A 22,481-nucleotide genomic window follows, 5' to 3' on the forward strand; every position below is an offset into this window, starting at 1 on the left:
TACTGAAAATAATTCATCTGAGACAGTAATTCGTGTGTAGCCTTGTTAGTATTTATTACCTGCATGTCTAGTATCCTTATAACTGATGAGGTTAATAGTCTTAAGTAAATCAAATAAAAATAAAGGCATTACCGAGGTTACATTGCTCAATTTTAGTTTTCTCCTTTTTTGTACTTTAAAAACATTATTATTATTATTATTATTATTATTTTTAGTTTTTCCTACTATTCTACTAGCATGTTTTGTCAGTCACCAGATTTTACTTATTGATTACGCCTTTAATTAGGTGAACATGAGCAAGGCCTTAAAACTGACAAATATCTTACAAAAATGAAAATCTCCCATTCAAATGATTCATGTCTTAATACGCTGAACACAACTTTGTTTTTTAACAATTATACACTGTACTGTGCAAAAGTCTGAGACCACCATTCATTTTATTCATTTCCAATCACAGCGGCCATTGAAGAAGTTATTCATTTTTCAGAAGATATTTCTGAGGAGACTAGATGGGGGAACAGTTTCCAAACCTGGAGTGCAAAAAATATTAAAAGAAAACAGGACTCCTAACAACCATCCAAGACCTGGTAGACCACCCAAACTGTCACCATCATGTCAGAGAAAATCAAGCTCACTCTTGCTTCGGATCTGAATAAATCCACAGGTGTTTCTGTCCATCTTTTCGCTGTGAGAAAACAACTCAACACTATGAGTCTTAAAGATTGTGTAGCTGTTACTAAAAAAGTCGAGCAGCTGCTGGTGTTCTCAGAACAATGGGCTGACCTCCCCAGACCTCAGCATCATTGAATGTGTTTGGAATTACTTGGAACGTGACAACCAGAAAATGCAACCAACTCCTAAGACTGGACTTTGGAGGGGTGGAGAAATATCCCTGCAGATTTATTTTAAAAACTGACAGCAACTCTCCTGAAAAGACAACAAGAACGGCAGCTGTAATAATGGCAACAGGTGGACACACTTTAAACACTGAACATACTATTGAGGCCTCTGTGTACTTGTCTGTTAAATGTATGTTTTAATAATTTGTTGAATACAATAAAATGTAGCATGACCTCTGACCTTTACCCAGTACTGCATTCTATTTTGAGAGAGGCTCCAGTAAAGTAGAAAACTGGATTTTCTCATGATTTTCCTCCAGGCCTACAAGCGTTCTTTCAATACCAATTTTAATGTCTCAAATGTTCTGGTACACCTAAAAAATGACTAACCAACATGTTTTGTATCTTGGCACTTTGGAATATGTTATTTTTAGCAATTTCAAAGCCCCACTGTAAGCCTCCTGGGGAGACTCAATATTGTAGAAATGACTAAATAAAGCCTCAACCATCAAAGCCAGTCTTGAGTTAGGGAAGAAATATTTAAATGAAAAACACCACACTTGGGGTAACATGAGGGAACAACCACCGCAGGGGGTAAGATATCCTTTGTCTTATTTTCTCTATTGATCAAATGATTGCACCAAATTTAAGCTCAACACATTTACTCAGTGGCTAGTAATTGAAATTTCATCTGGAGGAGGGCACTGGGATTTATTCCCCTGGAAAACTATTGAGGTCAGCTGATCAAATGTTTTGACAATAGATAGCAACCTATGCATTATATGCCCTGGAGGAGGGGGAGAGATGTGTGAATCTAAAGGGTTGTGGAGAGAGTAATTAATTTATACTTAGGCAATATATTCCCCCAAACTGTGTTGGTTTATGCTTCATTACCCTATACTTGTTAAACTTATCTACAGATATGGTAAAATAGACGAAACTGTCACTGGGGTGGTCCCCTCAAGGGCAGATCTTAGTACCTTCAGTCAGGGGACATAACTGTACCATAATCCACTGAAATTACATTTTCTAAGTTGTACTCCACACACCCCGTCTCATCTCCAGACTTTTTATTTTATTATTCTGTTTAAAACATTAAGTTATGAAAAGATACAAATATGTACTTTTCACTTGGGGGGGAAAACTTAAGGTACAAAATCGGACCTTAAAACCACTGCTGTAACTTTTAGGTACATTTACATTGTTTGTATCTTGATGAACAAAAAATGTACCTGCACAGAACCTTTATTTCTAACAGTGTACAGGTAACTGACATTGTTCTAAAGGGGTATGAGCCTCGGTTATCACTCTTTTTGTGGTCTGTTCTTTAAACTAGAATCAAACCAAGTCGCGAATCATTTTCTTTTCTCTCATTCAAGGGTCTTATTAGGTCCATGATATAGGCTTTTATAGTTTTAGTCAACTCTTTTTTGCAGACTAATCACAAACGGGATCTTTTCAGACACAATGATGATGTTACTTCAACACAAGATGGCAGCATTTATTCAATACCTCTTTTAAAAAAGCTCAAAATGCAGCGATGTAGCACTTTGCTTTAAATTCTGATAGAAATGTACACTCATTACATTTTACATTATATTATTATTATTAAAGAGAACCTACAAATGAGTTAGTATGACAAAGCTTTATGTTACACCCTTAAGTTTCACAAAACTAACTGCACTTTAATAACCCCAACTCAGTCTTCTCGGAACAGCCCTCAGTGAGGTTTTCCAAAAACCACACAGCTTAAGGCTATTTTTTATGATGCTGTTTAAATGATTCTTTCTCTGCTGCCCTCTACTTTTGGACTGCATTTCTCTTGGGAAATTCTCCAGAATTTCAGATGGCAGGCTTTATTTAAAACAATGTCTTTGCTAATTAGCGCTCTATAGCTCTAAATACAGTGAAACGATGACCTTTTTTCTTTCAGATTTTGCATGTTTGTTAGCAATAACAAAAAGACTCAAACAAAATATTAGAAAATTTTAAATTTATTAGTGTTTGCACAATAAATTTTTAAACAGCAATTATAATACATTTGGCTCTTATATGTGTAGTGAAAAGTCATCTTCTTAATCCACCAAAAAAATGAACCCAACAGTAGAGCCTGGCCAGGCTCAGTTATACACACGACTGTTAAATGAGGAAATTATTATATCCTGCTTTTCCTGTGTGACCTTCCTGTTCCTCCAGCCAGATTTATATCAAAACACTGACCCACCCACACATCATTGCAAATGACAAATCTGGCATTCATAGGGAAAGCTGCAGCCACAAAGAAAATATGCAGCGCAAGGTCTCGGATTAGACATAAACGGCAGGTTTATACTTTTCCACTTAATTGAACCATAAAGGGAGTGGGTCAGTGGTTATAAACAGTTTGCATTTCACAGCAAAACGTGCAGACAGTGCTAATGATGAGTGTACAGTATGTTATGATGAATGTCAGCGATGAGATTTCAGCTGTAATGTGAACGCTGCACTAACAGATGTGAATAATCCTGGATGCTTTACATCCAGAGGACATTTGACCAATAAGGTCCTAAGTATAGATGATAACTTTACACTTTCATGTTTCAATGAAATGGATGCGTTCCAAATGTTCAGAGAGAATGTAATTGTTTAAAAAAACGTCCCTGTCATTTAAGGTTTTCTGGTGCTGACTAATTGCTACTGTAATTGGATCTGAAGATGCTTTTCTTTTTATTTGGTACATCATTGACAGCTGTCTTCAAGAAGTATAAAATATACAAAAGAGGAATGACTTTAGCACAGATATTTGCATGAAAAGGCATAAGTAATATCATTAAACACAAAAAAATCCTGATGTCAAATTTAGGAAGGAAAAAAAAGGCCTTCAGTCCATTGTCCAGGATTGGCGTTTATCAATAACATTTGTGTTGTTAATGAAAAATGTGATTCCAACAATGCTTTGTGCAACAGCTGGCACAAACCAAGCTTCGGTTTAGGCATTTATTATGAAAAGATGGTCCAATCGAGACCAGTCAACATGACTGAAAATAAACAGAATAAGAATTTCTCCAATCATTATTGTATTGTATGTGTTTTAATATTTTAAGCACATTTTGATACTGTTGCCTTTAGGTGGATGTGGCAGAGGAGAATGCTGAATTCAGAAGAAGAGTTCAGCTCCCTAGGTCAAGATTAGGAGTGTGCTTCTGTGGCAACAGTGCTTTCAATGACACTCAGATTGTGCTTTGGACCCATGTGTATAGAGCATCTCTGGAAGAGTGCTCATCTTGGATCAGTTTGGTCCATACTGGTATTCATCAGGAAATTAAAGGTAAAAACTGATCCCAGACCAGCACTCTTACCCTGAGACGTCTGTACAGCTGCTTGGTTGTGCAGTGGGATGTAGGCACAACTCACATCTTGCTGAAGCACTCTTTAGCATTACTCCACACTTGAATTCCCTACAGACAAAAAGAAAAAAAACAGTGGTTTGGCTGCTGAGACTCCATGTAATTGAAAGTAAAAGCCACAATAATTTGTAACAATGTTTTTTGTTTGCATTTCCTCCCACTGATCCTTCAAGATTAGACCTTTAAACTACATCACTATCCAAATACATTTAGTATTAGCTTTTGTTCGGTTAATTGTAAAAACAAAATCATTCAGAGCTATCCGATTGCCTCTTAATGCTTGTATTCCAGCAAATTTTTATGAATTTTAGGGGAAACTGTCTTTAGTGTTTCAAAAAATGATGTCCCTTTTCTCTGCAAAGAGATTTTCTAAAATCTCAAGGAAATCCCTAATAATTATCATACAGGAAGAAAGCTTATATTTTTTCTTTGTTAATATTTTATAATATTAAATTAAGGATGCAGCGATATGGGAACTGTGTGCTGATGCAGATATCCGTTATTTTTCATGTACATATCTGCCATTGTTGATACAGAATCATCTGTAAAGTGTTCAAATTGGGACTACTTGGATTAGTATTATGGAGAAATATAACATTTATTTGTATAGGCTTATAAATGCAATAAAATGAATAAAATACAGACAGTTTATCACAGTAGCCCAGCATCATATAAACATTCTGCCCTTCTGTAGTACACTAAATAGGCCATCACATATCAGTTTGAAATACCAGTCAAATCTAAACATCAATGCGATGCCAATTAACAGTGATGTGTCAATGTCAAAGTTATTCTGGTATCATTGTGCATGCTTATATAAAAATAATACATAAATGCCCATATAAGTCACTCACCTTTTTACACATGCTGATCTGCATGATAGCATAACTGATGAGAGCTTCTTTAAGGTCTCGGTCTTTCTGTTCCTTAAATCTCTCAATGTCCACCCAAGCGTTCTTCACAAACTCTCTATACATAAACACAGTGTGTCAGGTGTCATATTGATCTACTGGGAATGTGATTTAGGAGTTAAGAAGACAGGTGATCTAGAGTCAGTTTTTTCATTTAACATAGTCAGAAACATAAGCACATAGCCATGAGATATGGTCCCAGACCTTCCTCACCTTTCAGTAAAGAGCAAGCTAAATATGACATTAAGTTAAAAACAATTTTGCTGGCTTGAAAACAAACAACAAAAAAGTCACAGGAGATTCATATGAGTTTTAATAAAAGAGGTCCCATGAGATGAAAGCATGGGACGCGTACACGGGTTAATAAAAGAGACATGGGAAAAGAGAAGAATACTCACTCGCACTCTGCATTTTTCTCCTTCACCATCTCCTCTCCCTCTTCGATCTGGGTCTCTAGAGTTTTCAGTTTGGCGTCCCTTTGCTCAGGAGTCTCCTGGCCAAACAGCTTGCTGGTCATCCCCTTCAGGGAGAAGGTCCGTACTGTCTACAAATGTATGAAGGAAAGGTAGATTCAGACTAATGATGACAGGTTTCCTTTAAATGTTCCCACATATCATGTATTAAAGAAGCAACAGAACTGTTGACTATGTGCACACTGCTCTGTACCCTTACGATTCCCCTTTCCAATATAAGCCTAGTTCATACTGGATACATAACCTAATCTGTCCAGGTACACATTGTGCTTTTGAGGAAATATGTTGTGGTTCATTTCTTTCGGTATATTGTTAGTTAAAGCATTGTTGTAACAGCTTTCTTTATGGAAACTCATCTGTTTTTAAAAACATGATGGGAAATTTATCCTGAAGGCTTTTTATGCAGCTCCAAACCTCAAACCTTTTTTTTTGGTGCATCTCATTGTTTCAAAAAATGTACACGAATAAACCACTAGTTCCAAGACACTCTAAACACGCTATGTTGTGGGTGATTTCTGCTTCCCTCAGTCAGAAAAACAAACATCTAGGCCTTCAGGGGGAAGCCCTATGCTGCAACTCAAAGCACTGTGATGACAGTGTTGGAACCATTGCAGGGTTTTTTTGGAAGTGGATGAGACTCACCCCAGTAGCCAGTTCCTCCCGCTGCTGTTTCTTTGAGGTCAAGTCCTGGGCAGCCATCTCCAGTTCAAACTGACAAAGCTCATGTTTCCTGCATACTGCCCTGCAGAGACAAAAAGCAGGCAGATAAACTATAAAAACACAATTTCCAGCGCAAGACTTGATGAGTTTGGACATAATATAAATAATTATCGTGCAAAATAAAACAAAGCAAAAAAGTTATATACAATATGCCAACATGATGGAATATGATGAGGTACTCTTGCTCATTATGTGTAGATTTAATCTAAAGGCCAATTAACTAATCTTTATCTACATCACTGTCTTGATGGCAGGATATCAACAGAATGCCTTTTCAGTTTATGAAGACGACTCACATGAGAGTTCCTCTTCAGCTCAGTCTGACATTTATGCCTTTTAGACATCTACGCCTTTCAGTGTTTATTTCCAGCCCTAATCAAACACATCTGGAGCCTCATTTATAAAACATTAAAACGCATGGATTTGATTTTAAAATTATTGTACACAAAAAGTGAATTTGACATGAAAATGTGCAAATGTTCAAATGCAAGAGTCTAACCTGATGTACAACCTCTACAAAGAGGAGGTGCCAGTGTGCTGCTGGCATTAGAATGTGCAATCTGTCAACACTGACAAATGCCTTTTAAAGAAAGCTCTGATTTCTTATAGATGTTGCAAGTCCAATTGCTTCCAATGCCATAGCAACAATTTGCCGTTAAAAGGTCATGCAAAATCCAAATTATTTAATAATAAAATATTACTATACATATATTTTCACAAATGTACAACTGTTTTTATAATTAAACTAGATTTAAACAAACCCCCATTTCACTCACTGATAAACAGTTTGCCCTTCTTTACATCTGCACAAGTAAAGCACTTAAGAGAGAATGCACCAGATTAACTTTTTAGTACATAATGATGAGCGGCTCATGAGCCGATACTATCTTTAAAGACCCCTGTCACTATATCTATACTTATATGTATACATTGTGTGCTTGAATTCTTTGTTACATAAAAAATAAATCATTTTAATAAGCCTGTTCAACTAGCTAAGCCCGAGTCTGTAAAACCAGACACACTCTAAGTGCACTACACTCATTTTTTTCCTTTGAGTGTTCATTGCTGGAAACATTCATATGCAAATCTAGTTAGATGAAGGGCAAAGCTGAAAAGCTTGTTCATGTGCGCTCAGTTCTATGACCACTTTGTTAAGCCTGGTCAAAAACATTTTAACTGACACATAAACAAACAAACAAACAAACAAACAAACATTACTTACTGCTGCCCTCTAAATATGCTATAGCACCAGTCAGAAATTACAACTTTTATTGTTTTGTATAAGCAATGGCATCTCAATAATTGTGTGTTCTTTCCTGCTTTTTTTTTTTATTTACATGAATTTACCTCAACTGATGAAAACGCACTCAATTCACATTCTGATTTTTTGATGTAAATGTATGATTGTGAAAGTGCGGAAAATAACTGCGATCCGCTGAAATAACTGTGACGAGGCATTTACACAATAATTGTGACAGTCCTCGCCTGACTCAACCGCACCAACGAATTTTGTGCGTATGTTTAAGTTTATACTCGTTTTTGTTAATAACGTGTACGCAAAAATATGCTGAAAATATTTCTTTAGAATAAATTTAGTATGAAATTCAAGTATGGTTTATAAATAAGGCCCCGGACTTCTGAATGTTGGTTAGGAGGCAAAATATATATATATTTTTTTTCGTTACTGCCAAATTAAATCTATCGTTAAGAGCTGCGATAACAGAATGGATCAAATTATCTCACACACAGTGCCAAGACCAATGCTTAAACCCTGCTCTCCCACATGGAAACTGAATGACATACCAACTCAAAAACTACTTTTGACGTTTCACCCCCAAACTTGGCAGACTCGGTCACCCCAGGGCTAAGTTTGAGCCTGCCAGATTTAGGGCCCTGTGGATGGTTAATAGGGGATAACCAAGGGATTATATTTTGGGGAGCTGTGGTTAATAGATAAGTAAATATTACTTGGGACTTCTCTTTCAAAGTGTAAGGCCTATGATGGCTTATTGAAAGGACTGGTTTGTTACTTTAGAGGATCATACTGTAAAAAACTGGGCATTTAGCACAGTGCATTGGTTTACAGTAATATATCAGACAACGCAATGCATAGTGGGAAGGCTACACTGTTCACTGGCATCAGAGTTGCTAGAGTTTTGGAGCATTTCTATTGGTCCCTTCAACATGAAATGTTCACACAAAGTAAAGGTAGCCTTAATATTACCAATCTGTTTGATTTATGTAGAAATTTAAATAAAGTAAATTCAATGCATTATTTTATTTTGAATATACTGGTTATAAGTCTTCATCATAAACATTTCCCAAAAAAGCAAGTCAAACGCAGCTAATGTTAAGTAATAATCTATTGCAAAAGCAAGCAGACCAAGGATGGCTGCTATCTCTCTGTTTCCTGAAAGCGTGTAGACTCATCTGCATTATCAGTTGTCCAAACATGGCCTGGTTACACAGTACCCATCTACTGAGCCCGAGACTAGTAGTGTCCAGCCACACACAAATCCACCACTGCCAAACAACACACATACTGGAACATTATAGCATGCTAGCTGCACCCTTTTCTCTATGCCAATGCCAGTGAGGCCTCCAAATGCTTCTTTTGTAATTTTGAGACTTAAATCATTAAGCTCCAGTTAAAGACTGTACTTAAGTATTCTCTGGGTGAGGAACACAGCGCATCAGGCTTCGAAGGTGCCTTTCCAACAGCATTTTTTACTTCAGGGCAAGGATGAAAGTTGTTGTCTAGACAAACATCTGCCATCTAGTGGCTGCCTGCTGAGGGCTGAATCAGGTGAAATTTCATAGGTCCACGTATCTTGTACACTCACTGGCAATTTCATCAGAAACACCTTTTAAATATGTGCACTTTTGTGGGTTTACAGTTTCTAACTGCAGCCCATATGTTGATGCACAAATTTGTACAGCATTGTTTAGAAGTCATTGACCACCCTTCTTTAATGTAATCTCCAGTCTATATAGTGAAATAATGTCACCTAATACAATTACTTAAGGAATGCATGTTAAATAATCTAATAATTTTCTCAAAATGAGAAATAATAGATAATAGACTTCAAATTATTTCACTTGCCAAGGTATAATTTTTGCAGTGTAGACGGTTGCGTCAATTGTATAAAAATAAAATAATTAAAAAAAAAAAAATAAACAATATAGGAAAAGCTGTTCAGGAAATGCTGACTGTTTCTCAGCCTTTCAGCACACAAAAATGCACCTGCAGGTCTGATGTAAGTAACAATCAGTATTTCATTACTTTTATTTTGCACAACAATAAATGGTACTTTTGTAGTTTTGTATTTTTAGCTATTCGCTTGAAGAAGCACACTATTTTAATCACAATTTATGCTTCTCATTCGTCATCATGAGATCCAACAGCCTTGCTGAACATCGCATTTTATGTCTAAATTGTGTAGCCCTAGTTTGTAAGTCTCCAGTAAAGAAGAAATAGGCACTGTGTGGCTCTTTTATTCATCTGCTTTGATAGCCATGACTATCTGTTGTATGCTTCGCTGTGTGCATCACAGAAGGCACACTGACCCAAGATCTGTTTCTGTTGCTCAGGTTTAAATTAATATCATTATTGCTGATGTGTACTACACCTTAGAGCCTCAGTGTAGAAAAGGTACTCCTTCAGCTGGTCTGCGTAGTGCTCCTCCTCCTCCAATATGTCATCAACAGAAGCAGCATACCTGCCAAGACAAAATAAATAAATAAAAAAGGGTTTCTGTTAAACTCTCTGCAGAAAGACACACACACAGATACACAGGTAACTTGTCTTAAATATGCTTTTAGGGCTTTTTACACCCTGCAAAAAGGCAGGATGAAAAAGCATAAGCACATGAGGCAGTGAAGTATGCATGAGGCACTTTTAATCATTTACTCTACAAACAGAAATTGTTATTCAAAGAAACAAAAGTAGCCACAGAATACAGAAGAGCACATGTTAAAATAACTGTAACACACCGCCTTAATCATATTACGCTACACTTCTTTTGAAACTATTTAACCACAAGAAATAACACTTCGGTGCCTTACAGACGAATCAAGAGCATTCACACTCCCAGGAGTTTGATTGATTCTTGGGAAAAGGTGAGAAACATGATCCTTAAAGTGCCCTGACAGCTGTCTAAGAAGGCTGACGACGGACAGGCCGTTTCCCTCTCAGCGTACTCCGACTGGCAGCATACAGAGTGCTGCAACACAGGTCTGGGACTGGATGACCTCTGGCCTTGCAGCTGAGTGCAGCAATCTGGAAGCCATCAGGAACAACAGCCTCACAGACCAGGGGAGGAGAGCCAGGGGCAACCTGGAGTCGAGTCATGCTAACAACACCGCTGCAAGGAGTGATTCTTGAGTGACGTTCTAACAACATCTTCTCAATGTTGCAAAAACGCTACTAATCTTATTGGTCGCGGCCGCAGATCCGTTAGTTGTCGGCCAGTCAAAGTGAAACTCAAACCTCCCCAGGGCTCTCCTTCCTGGCTACTTGTTACAGAACTTGGTGGTGGAGTGGGGCCTCCTTGGAAACCTGAGTGCTTTCAATCCAGCAAATGTGTTTTACAGTTCTAAACCGGAGAATCAGATCAGTGTGCTGCAGGGCATCATGCAACACCTTCAAATTTCAGCTTCTTCAATGAGCTCTCGGAGGGTAACAGGATAGGCTGATGGAGAGGGATAGCGTCCCCGGGAAAGGGAAATACAATCAAAACCATTTGAACACTGCACTAATCCTTTAAACGTTGCATGAGAATAGCTCATAAAACCAGCCATCCCCTATTAAGATCATAAGCGTATGCAAAATGTACTCACGCATCCATGTGATGTCCTGCACTCTGCAGTCCATCACCCATCTCTTTCTCAATGGCACTCCACTCACTGTTCAGAACAAAAAGAGAATTACTCAGTTGTGCTACTATCCTTTTTCAATGAATCTGATGCAATAAAAAAAAAAAAAGATTTTTACAGGGGCCTCCTATGGATTCTTAATGTCTGACTTAATATCAATGTAATACACGTGCTGAATGTTTTAAAGTAAATAATTTAATGAATAGTTTTTAATGTAATTTTCAGTTTTTGATCACTGTCTTTCTAAATGTGGTATTTTTAGATATGCTATTTGGTTTAAGCAAGACGAACAAATTATCAACATTTGGCAGAACAGAAATGACACCTTTAGTTTAAAGGTTTCAAAGAAAGAGGCTCTTGACTGAAAATACATTTCAAGGAAAATGCAAAAACAACTCACATTTGTGAACTATTATCCAAGAAAGGCTAATAACAGACACATACATTCAGCATGGTTTTATGTGAACTACACAACTATCAAGTGTGAGCAGCCTGTTTTTGTGCATTCAACAAAACAGGCTTTACTAAAATGAGGACCAGTTTTGACATGCCAATGGTCTATATGTGGATGCGCTCTACAGGAGTTAGCTAGAGCTAATAAAGGGATGCACTGAAATTTCAACAACAACAAAAAACTACTTTGTATAGAGTTTTTACAGCAGGCGTTGTCACAAAGCAGTAACCCTAATGAGCAAGCCAAGGGCAACACTGGAAAAGAAACGCTCCCTAAGAGCAAGCGAAAGACACCCTGAGAGGAACCAAGACTCAAAAGGGGAACCCATCCACCTCTGTTTAACACAGAGGAGGGTTTTCCGTAAAAAGATGTCACAAAGTGGCTTTACAGAAAACCTGTGTCCAAGCCCCAAGTGAAAGCAAAACAAAAATAGTAGCCTGCGTATTCTATGCAATTTTAATAAATTTATTTTTAGCAATTTTTTTATTTATTGTTAGCTCTGTTTTCCCCACTGAAAGCACATTTTATCAATAACAGAAGTGTGTTTTTCTTATTTCTTATCAAAAATAAAATCAAATGAGAAAAAAACAGACATAAGACAGAAAGAAGACATTTCCTTTTGTTTTTTTGGCCAGAAAGTTTTATTTTATATGCATCATGAGTGTGATACACAGGTTAACTAAATCACTTTAACTCGGTGTGGTCAGACCTTAACTCACTTGCCGATCGCTCTCTGATTTCACTTATATACCTCGATATCGTAGAGATGACTGTGAAGAATGATGCAGAAAATGCTGCAATGAACCCAAACAAAGGTCTTTATTTGGAAAAATGCACAATGTGCAGGCAGGCTATACTAAACTTCAACTCACAAACCACAACGGATGGCTTAAGAGCTTCAGCACCTCAGCAGCTAAACAGCGTCCTCTCTCCACATGCAAAGCAGCTGGCGATGCCACTAATAATTACTGTGAGGATTTTTTTTATTTAATGAGAAAAATCATTCTCTAAAATAAGTTATCCAAAATATAGGATATATGACCTCCACTTCAAGGACTAGAGGTGAGTAATTCAGGTGCAAAAAGTAAAAATCTTCCCACAATTTTGCCACAACTGCCTGGACACCTCTGCTGCTGGTCTGGGCTAACTAGAGAAACCATGCAGCTGGAACCAAATTCTTGGGAGGATTTTTGCTTATTAAACTGAACTACTTACCTCTGCTTGCAACTCCCTCAAATTATCTTATGAGCGCCAGGTTGAGAACCACTGATGAAATAAATCGGCAGCAGTGTGCAGACATGGCAAATGTTTATGTTACAAGCATCCAGTAGCAGAATCATTTTGATCAGAAAGCATTTCCAATAATGTTTATGCATTACATTATTTCTTAAATAAGCCTGAATCAGTGAATTGAATCGGCGACTCGAATCACAGCTTAGTGTATCAAATCAAAATGCACTTAGTTTACAAAAATCGCTTTTGAATCAGATCAGAAACGAATGCAACATGAACTGAATCAATTCGCTGTCAGCACAACCCTTTTTAGAACTATTGCTGATATGTTGCATACAGTGTAGTAAAGAAAAGCCCACCTGAAGACTCTGCCGTAATTCCCATGCACTTTGTAGACTCCATACAGACGGTCAGCCACTCTCTGGGTGAAGAGTTTGCTTGAATTAGTAAAGTATTAGCATTTCTTTCAACACACACAGTTAATAGTCAGACTTCAACAATATTCTTACGAATCAGCTAAAATATAATTTTATATGTCATATGCAGATTATTTCAGAACTAAATATTAGTGTAATTAACTTGATTTAGTACGTTACCTACCGCCTCAGTCCAAATAAGGTGAGTATTACTTTAGCAGAGGCAGTGTGATTTGATAAGCAGTGGTTTTGGTCTGTGTGTGGGAAAATACACCAGCTGTTTGCACTCACGGCTCGCACACGCAGCAGCTGCGATATAACAGACTGGAGCTCGTCTCCGTAGTGCTTCATTTCTGCAAACCTCCTGAGAGAGAGACAGAGAAAGGCAGGAAAAAAAAGAAAAAGAAAGAGAGAGAGAGAGATGTCAAGCCTTAAATTGTGACTTGGCACATTGTGACGTGACACTCCTGATCCTCTTTTATAATTCCCTTTGTTAAAAGAAGACACACTTATAGTTGTGGACCTCACTACAAAGAAAACTGTCTGTTAAACAGAACCTGTGGTTGAATTACTTACTTGTCTGGATTCTTCACCCTGAATGTAGCATTTAAAGCCTTCAACCTTGAATCTGCCTGGAAACGTGGAAAAAATAAATGTTGAAAAAAACATTTGTGGGATACTACAGCTCTCTCTTCAAATAAGATACTAAACGCTGAAAAATGTGCAATCACACACAGAAAGAAAAAAAAAAAAAAAAAAACACCACTGCTCTCCGAGTTGACCCAGACAGCTCAAACAGACTTCCTGTGGTTGTTTATATGAACCAGCATGTACTGATAAAAGATTCCTCACTGCAGTAGCACTACAACTGCCTTGTGTCACTCCACTTTCAAACTGCCAGCCATGGTGAGAGACAAGACACCACAACCTCTACAACTCCACATCACTATGGCATATCAAGCTATGATTAGAAACCTATGATGAAACTACATATCAACAACACTGTTAACTGAACTTCATTAAGAGTCTTAAGAAGTACATAAAAACAAATAAAACATAAATTGCTAATAAAATACCTTTGCCTGAAATCCCGTCTCAAAAACCACTTCCTTCCAGCTTTGTTCCTTCGGGACAGAGAGCATTTAGTTTTGACACTGATAAAAATCAATATTGACAAAAACCCTACAAAAGGATAGAGATCTAAACACAAATACTACATACGCACACGCATGCATATACACACATATACATACATACATACATACATACACACACACACACACACACATACATATACATATATATATATATATATATATATATATATATATATATATATATATATATAAATATGTGTGTGTGTGTGAAGTGTGTGTGTACACAGTGTGAAAAAACTTGGACATGTCTGAAGAAATGTCTTTGAAAAACAATTTGTCTAATGTAATTAATAGAAATGCAATTTTCTTGTCAGGTAAAAAGTTAGGACACCCCCACATTTATTACTATTAAAATGCCTAAAATTACAATCAGGTGCACCACATCAGCTGCAAATAATTAGAACATCGTTAGAGGGGATTTTGGAGGAGGCTTTCTTTTTTAAACCTCAGACATTTAGCTTGGTTTGCTCTTGTTTGTTGAAGTGAGTGGTATCACCACAGCGAGATCCAAAGAAGCATTCAGAAAAAAGGTTGTAGATGCATATTAGTCTGGGCAGGGATTTACAAAGATCTCAAAACAATTAGAAATCAGCCATTCCACTGCCTGGAAAATAACTGACAAGGCCGTCCTGGCAAATTAGGCCAAGAGCAGACCACACGATGCGTAAAGAAGTCTTCACCAATCCTAAAATGTCATCATGGGACCTACTGTACTTGCCACAGTTGATGTCAAAGTACATGCATCTACCATCAGCAAGAGACTGCTCAAGTTCAATGTTCATGGGAGGTGTCCAAAAGAACTAAACGAAACAAAAAAAAAACAAAAAAACAAAAAAACACCTAGACGAAGACCAGACTGTCTGGAACTATGTCCTTTGGACAGATAAATCTAAAGTTGAATTATATGGGCACAGTAACATAGGACATGTTTGGCTCAAATCAACACATTTGAGCACAAGAACCTCTTACCAACTTTAAAGCATGGAGGTGGAAATGTCATGGTTTGGGGCTGCTTTACTGCAGCAGGGCCTGGCAAGTTGTCCATGATAGAATAAAGATTTCATAGTGGATTCTATCAGAGGGTGCTTAAGGAAAATGTGAGACCATCTGTCCAAAAACTGAAGCCGAAGCGGAGGTGGACCATGCAACATGACAATGACCCAAAACATTCCAGTAAATCCAGCAAAGAATGGCTCAAAAGAAAAAAATGGAGAGTTCTGCAACGGCCAAATCAAAGCCCGGATCTTAACCCTATTCAGATGCTGTGAGGAGATTTGAAACGAGCTGTGCATGCAAGAAACCCCTCAAACATCACAGAGCTGAAAGAATTCTGCATGGAAGAATGGGAAAAACATTCTCCAAGTCGATGTCAGCAATTGGTAGACAGTTATAGGAAAAGTCTAATTGAGGTTATTTCAGTCAAGTAGGAAATACCAGCTATTAGGGCATAGGGTGTCCTAACTTTTTCCTCAGTAGGAATTGGCATATTTTTTTTTTTTTATTTCTTTTGGTAAATAAATTACAACAAAGTCCAATTTTCACTGTTTCTGCAGCAAACGGCAAACTCCTAATTAATACTCTTGATTACACAAGCAGCACTGGTTGGGCAGGTGCCTACAAACATTTTGACATATGTGTTTTAATTCTTTCAATAGTACCTGAGTCAAGAAGGAGTAAAAGATTTTGTCATTAGACAGAACTGGGTGGGAGGCGAGCCGGAGCAGAAAGTTCTCTAGCCCAACTCTTCGCCTTTCCACAAAGTCTGGATCCATGTTGTCTGCAGATAGTTTGTGCCACACAAATTCTGCCTGCAACAACAGAGCAAACACAGTCAGCTACAGTATTACTGCAAATGTCTGTATGCACAAGAGCACGGTACTTCACTTACCCGCTTTTCAGGCAAAGGTGGAACGACTACGAATGGATAAGTGACCAACAAGTAGTTTCTCAGAAGCTCAAACTCGCTGTAGCGCCTCCACAGAGAGTCAGGAGCAGGATTTGCTCCTTCAGACGCAGCATCCACCGCCCTGAAAAAGAACGAACAGAGCAAGGTTTAGGTTTTGTTGCGTACTTTAACTGCCTAAAGCAAATTAAAGCTGCTAACAGCACCTAAGACTTAAGAAAACCTATGAAACGTCTTATTTCTGTATCTTTTTTCTAACAGTATCTTAGCTAAGAGTATCTTTAGACTGATCTTTTCGCACCAGCAAAAGACACATTTTCTGAGTGGACAACTAAGCAGTTCTGGGTAAGAGCATCTTCTAAATGCCATAAATGTAAATGTAAAACAACTTAATATGGCTTACAAAATCGTAAATACAGGGGAAACCAGTTAGGAGGATACCATACACAAAAAGCACTGTTAGCATTTTGCTAAAATAATATGTTTTTCTTTTGACTGCAACAAATGAAAGCACTTTTCTCAAGGGAATAGTCAGTGACACTGGTAGAATGTCATCAGCTGAGGATCAATCCTTAAGTTCATGGCTCAGATCCCCGATCTTGGACTGCGTACCTTCACACAGCTGAAGAAAAACTAAGGAAACAACTGTAGGATGGAGAGTAGCAGAGGGGAACTTGCAGGGTCTTTAATGCCTTTAGAGAAGGGCTTATAGTTTCTGGGCAAAAAAAATATGTTTTTTGATATATTTATTATATGTTTATTGTTTACATTTTGGTTGTAAGCAAAAGGGTTACATTCTTGAAACACACAAAGTGAAATTGTACAATCAGGATTTTGTTCCCAAGTTATCTATGTAGAAACAGCCATGCAGGCTCTCCCATTGGTTAGGGCTTCAGTAGCTGAACAGATGGCCTAACGCATTAAGTTAACTAATGGCATAATTAGGAAGTGACACCAGATTTTGATGTCCAATGTGTGAGACCAATTTCATGAGAAAAACAGTCACTGTAGTCCTTCTGGGAGTCCTAAATACGTCGCTGACGTCAAATATAAGCCATAAAATGGTTTCTGTTAGTGGCGGCAGCTCTATGCCAGACCTCTTTATTAAAAGAGCGTCACTGAAAATATATGCCAACATGTCTGTTACAAGCTTCAAATAAAACACTGAATGTCTTTTACAAGTTTGAAATGTCCATATTTAATCAAACACAGCCATCAAGAAGTTCATGTGCATTGCTGTTAGCTTAGGGCTAACATACTACCAGAATCCAACAGGGACACTAGCAGAACATGGAGTTATTGTAAAGATGGCTCTTTTCTTCATTTTCATTTTTGACATTTAAGGCCTGAACTGAAGGCCTAGCTCTGAAAATCACAGTTTGCCAATGTGATGCGTGTATCTTCTTAGAATAAAATAAATCTTTAGTTTTACAAATGTTTCAAGAAATATGAGAACTTCCACCAGTGAAAAGTGAGACCGCTCAAGTGTTGAACCTCATGCCTAAATAAAACAGAGTTGACAAACACAAAATAAATCCGCAAACTTTAAAATGGCCCTCACTTGGCCGATGAAAGGAGACATCTTAAGTGCCTATTCAAACATGTGCCAGACGTTTAACTGTGACGTGTAATCTCAGTGAATCCTTAGTGCCTGGAAACACAAGTGCTTCTAATTTAGAGGCAGAGAACCACTAAAGTACACCAGTATGAATCAGAAAAACGAGGGATAGAGTATGGAATGCTGCTATATTGTTTCACTGCTTTGCACAGCCTTATACTTAACAAGAAGCACACAATCTACTTATTATGCAATAATACAGCTGGCATATGTGCAAGGTAGAGAGAGAGAGAATCACGAGAGAAAGAGAGCAAGAGAGGCAGAGGAGGAGAAAGAGAGGGGGACAGAGAAATGGGGAGCCTATGAAACAAGAGCCCAGGACCCAGAGGACTCCAGGGAGGAAATGAGAGCACATAATGGGGCTCTACACTAAAAACACGCACCAGAAAAGCAGAGGCTCCACACTTGCTAGGAGGCATTCTCCTCCCCAACTGCGTGACTGTTCTCAAAAGCCACTTGCCCCAAACTTCTTTCTCTCTCTCTCCCTTTCTCCCTCTCTGTCGCCTGGGGTAAATAAATACAGGCCATGTGTACGTGTGTGCGTGTGTGCAGCGTGCTCTGCATAGATCCTTACCAAAACATTTGTTTCCTTTCATGGGCCAAGCTAACAATATGGCTCTGTGCGGTGAACTCTGAGGCCATGAGCATGCGAGAGGATATTTCTGTTTGCAGTGTTCTGTTTAGAACTGAAGCTACAACAAAGCAGCCTCCATTTACCACCGAACTCTCCGACTCGATAGGATCTCCCCGCTGCCCCTGCCATGACAGATCCTATTTCTGATAGTGACCTGGCTGTGTGCGTGCTGGATATTAACCACAAAGCAGCGCTGCTGAAATGGAAGCACACAATGTGGTTCAGCGAGATAGATGGAATGATAAAAAGGCAAATGTTGTGATGGTTATGAATGCAGATCATGTGACTGCAACTCAGGCAAGGATGTTTCTGTAGTGCTGCAGTAAACATGGTTCAGACGGCATACTGCTGCTGCTGACTCAGCCTCTGGGTCAAAAGTGGTATGTCTTGGTTTTCAGCACAGAGCTTTTGGGCAAAAAAACAGAAAGTAAGATGGGGTGACAGAAAGAGAAAACTCTGTCCTCAGGCTTTCTGACCAGTAGCACATGCCTGTGCCTTGACAGCCATACAGCACTGCAAAGCCGATGTGTAAGCAATGGACAGACTTATGCACTGCATGCATTTTAAACCTGGAACACCTCTCCAGCCCAGTGTTATGTTTCACACTTTTGCTGCAGGTCTAGTGCAGCTTTGCACCAGCCTGTGGCTTTTCTTGGAGACCATAGGATCCACAATATGGTTGGGTAGTAGCAAGGCTTTTTTCCACCAGGCAGTGCAGTTACAAATCCGAGCCCAAAACTATCCATGCACTGGTTGAGTAACTGTTTCCATCTATCATCTATCATCACGCAATGGTACTAAAGTAAGTGGGGTTCTCTGGGGGTTGGGGCGGGGGGGTGGTCAGAAGATTTGTCAAACAACACTAGTGTTAACAGTAAATCTAAGCAAAAATAAGAAAAACACTTCAAGGTCTGATTTAGCTTTTACTTGGAATTTGGTTTTATGTGAAAAGGCAGACAGAGATTGTGGCTTCTTAAATAGTGGTCATCTGACTCGAGTGACGATGCTTGATTATTCCATGACGACTGCATTTGACCAATCAACAGACTGCACTATTTCTCGTTCCACCCATATGTCCTGGTTCAGCACACTTGGTAACCCGGCAAGTAGCAGGGATGCAGGATTTACTTTAAAAGTAAAATCTACTCTGTTCAAAAATGATCAGAAAGACATTTAGGAATCTGATGGAGATTACATCTAGAAGCAACACTATGACTATGCTACTAAATCTGGTCGTATCACAAATGCCTGGATGTGCTGTGTGTAAATGATTTGCTCATCCTCTTTACAATGTCCATGTACAAACATACTCATAGCCATCTTCAAAAACCTCTCTGTAATAAACAATCATTTGAACTTTAAAGTTTTCTTGTTCTGTTGCTAGCCTTGCTTTAAATGACCATATAAAGCCCACAACAGAAACACATAGTGCTATTATAATAAGCACAGAACGAGAAGTTGAAAAAGAAGAGAAGGATTGTGATTTCCTTGACATCTGGGAATGGACAGCTCTACACATGCAGGAAGGTCACAAGAGGCAGTGTCACTGATTACACTACTGTCATGTTTTCTTGTACTGAACTGTGCCTTATGTTTTGAGCGTCTCCAATTTTGCTCCATTAAACAAGAAATAGAACAAAATCTGAAAACCAAGGTCTGGATAACTGAATAAATAAAACTGAACCTTACCAGTCATAAATATCATGTTTTTTTTAAGAAAAAAAGAGAAGCACTAAGAATTTAATTTACCTTGTTTCAATGAGGTAAACCGTGTAGGTTTCTTGCATACTGACTGCATTTTTTCCTGTCCTTTTCTCTGCCTCAGCCACACTGATCTCCATTCTCTTCAGAAGAGTCGCCCCCTTCTCAACCATCTGGGGAACGAAATAATAATCAAAATGACCTCAGGAAGAGCAACGTGTTTAATTTATAATGAGAGGGAAAAACAGAGGAGGTAACACACAAATGACCCTGTTTTATTCTCAATATCGCTGAAATATAGCTGTTGTTGAGGCATCTGGGGGTGTTGCTGACTATAAAGTTGCTTTCTGAGTCTGTCGAGTTGCAGGACAGACCTGATGACACATCACGAGGTCCGCAGCCCCTTAACCACAACAAGGTTTCCTCACTGGCTGTGCTTTACGGTATATATCGATAGTCGATGTCCAACCAGTTAAAAGGTTAGCAGTGACCTTACACATACTTAGGCAAACGTGGAGGTGACTGCAGATGTGAAAACGAGCTCATGGGCTCTAACAGTAAACGTATTTAGCTAAGCTACTAAAGTTAAGCTAGCTAATGTTAGCTAGCTGCGATGTTGAGACTGCTGAAAATGCAGAAAACAGGAATAGTACACCATCTCAGCAGCGGTCGTTTCGCATCTTTCTTTCATAAGAGGCGTTGGTCAGGTGAACCAAACTAGCCCTCTGTATTATTCATGTGTTTTGACCTGAAATCCTCCAGCTGTTGAGGCTGTTCAGTCCAGCTGTCTGTCCGCCTCTCGCCTGACTCTCACCGGCCTTCCTCAACCGAAACCGCTCGGGCACAATGAGAGTCGCCCCGACCTGGGGAAATGTGTATGTCCTCCACCTTAAAATCAATAAGTAACTGCAAACATTTTACCGTGTTTTTTATGTTGTTTTCTAACTCCGAAGGAGTCAGATCGGTGTTTCCAATCACCGCTATCTCCTCGCTTCCCGTATCCGCCATCATCCTGACTGTGTTGTAGTTTGTAGCGCATGCGCATTTCATCCTCACTTTTTTGGTATGCGTGTTTGTATTTATTGTTCATTATTCATCTATCATTCATTCATTTATTCATTCAATCTGATCGCTTATCTTTTTAAAGAATTGATTACATAAAAGTACTTTGACCAAACAGCAAAGCAAAAAATAAAATATTAAAATAAATAATGTAGATTTGATTTACATTCATACATACATACAGTCGTAGGCATAAGTTTGAACATACCCGGTCCAAATACATGCTGTGTTGATTTTCTACACACTTTAAAAAGATCAGAAAAAAAAAGTTCTTTAGTAAAGGCAATGATTCCAGAACTATGAATTCCATATAGAACCATGCTTAAATGGTTCTTCAGATTGATGGAGAATGTGTTGTATATGGTTCTATATTTAAACTTTCAGAAAGTGGTTTTATATAGTACCCAAAAGGGTTCTTCTATTGATACAAGCTTAAAATCGTAACAGTAGAAGACCTACTTTTTTATATGGACCTCATGGTTCTAAGGAAAACCATTGTCTTTACTAAAGAACCCTTGAAGAACCATATTTTTAAGTGTGCAAGTTAAAATAAAGACAACCTCTATAGGGAACAAACTTGGTATCTGGATATGACATTTCTGCATATTTCGTGCTCAATTTCTATTTATTTGCTCTGTTTAACATAAAACATACAATATATAATGTGCCATGGCATTCCACATTTTATGCTTTATCTTTCCCAAGATATTGCGTTCAGCAAATAACCAGCAATTGCGCAGTAAATGTGCAGAAGTGTGGTTTCTAAAGAGGATGTGTACTTATTCTCTTAGAAAGTCAATAAAACGTGATTTGACCGAGGGTGTCGTTTCGAAATAGACTGTACTTATATTCTATATACGTATGTATATACGTATGTATATACATGTATACATACATACATACATACATAGAGACAACAACCATCAACATATGCACCAGCCATGATGGCCTATGATATTGTTTTGCTTTTCAAGTATTTAATCTCTATTTTATTTTGGGCTTCATGCGTGTATTAAAATTCATTTTCCACATCCTCTCAGACCTCGAACAACGACCAAACCTGTTAGTCTAAAGTTTAGCTCTTTGTCCCGTTCTGATA

The 22,481-nt window shown here is 38.3% G+C and overlaps 1 protein-coding gene across 1 annotated transcript; it reads right to left on the bottom strand.

Moving 5' to 3' along the window:
• Positions 1-2,815: 2,815 nt before the first annotated feature.
• On the bottom strand, positions 2,816-21,360 carry snx4 (sorting nexin 4). The gene is made up of 14 exons (XM_036569027.1): positions 21,242-21,360; positions 20,369-20,493; positions 16,353-16,491; positions 16,123-16,272; positions 14,384-14,431; positions 13,884-13,939; positions 13,599-13,671; positions 13,251-13,312; positions 11,169-11,234; positions 9,959-10,048; positions 6,252-6,351; positions 5,535-5,680; positions 5,080-5,194; positions 2,816-4,276 (listed from the first exon to the last, which is right to left on the bottom strand). The coding sequence occupies exons 1-14, from the start codon at positions 21,329-21,331 to the stop codon at positions 4,229-4,231; spliced, it is 1,308 nt and encodes a 435-aa protein (XP_036424920.1). The 5' UTR covers positions 21,332-21,360; the 3' UTR covers positions 2,816-4,228.
• Positions 21,361-22,481: the final 1,121 nt, after the last annotated feature.

The sequence above is a fragment of the Colossoma macropomum genome, unplaced genomic scaffold (genome assembly GCF_904425465.1).
Source record: "Colossoma macropomum unplaced genomic scaffold, Colossoma_macropomum, whole genome shotgun sequence".
NCBI classification, from domain to species: Eukaryota; Metazoa; Chordata; class Actinopteri; order Characiformes; family Serrasalmidae; genus Colossoma; species Colossoma macropomum.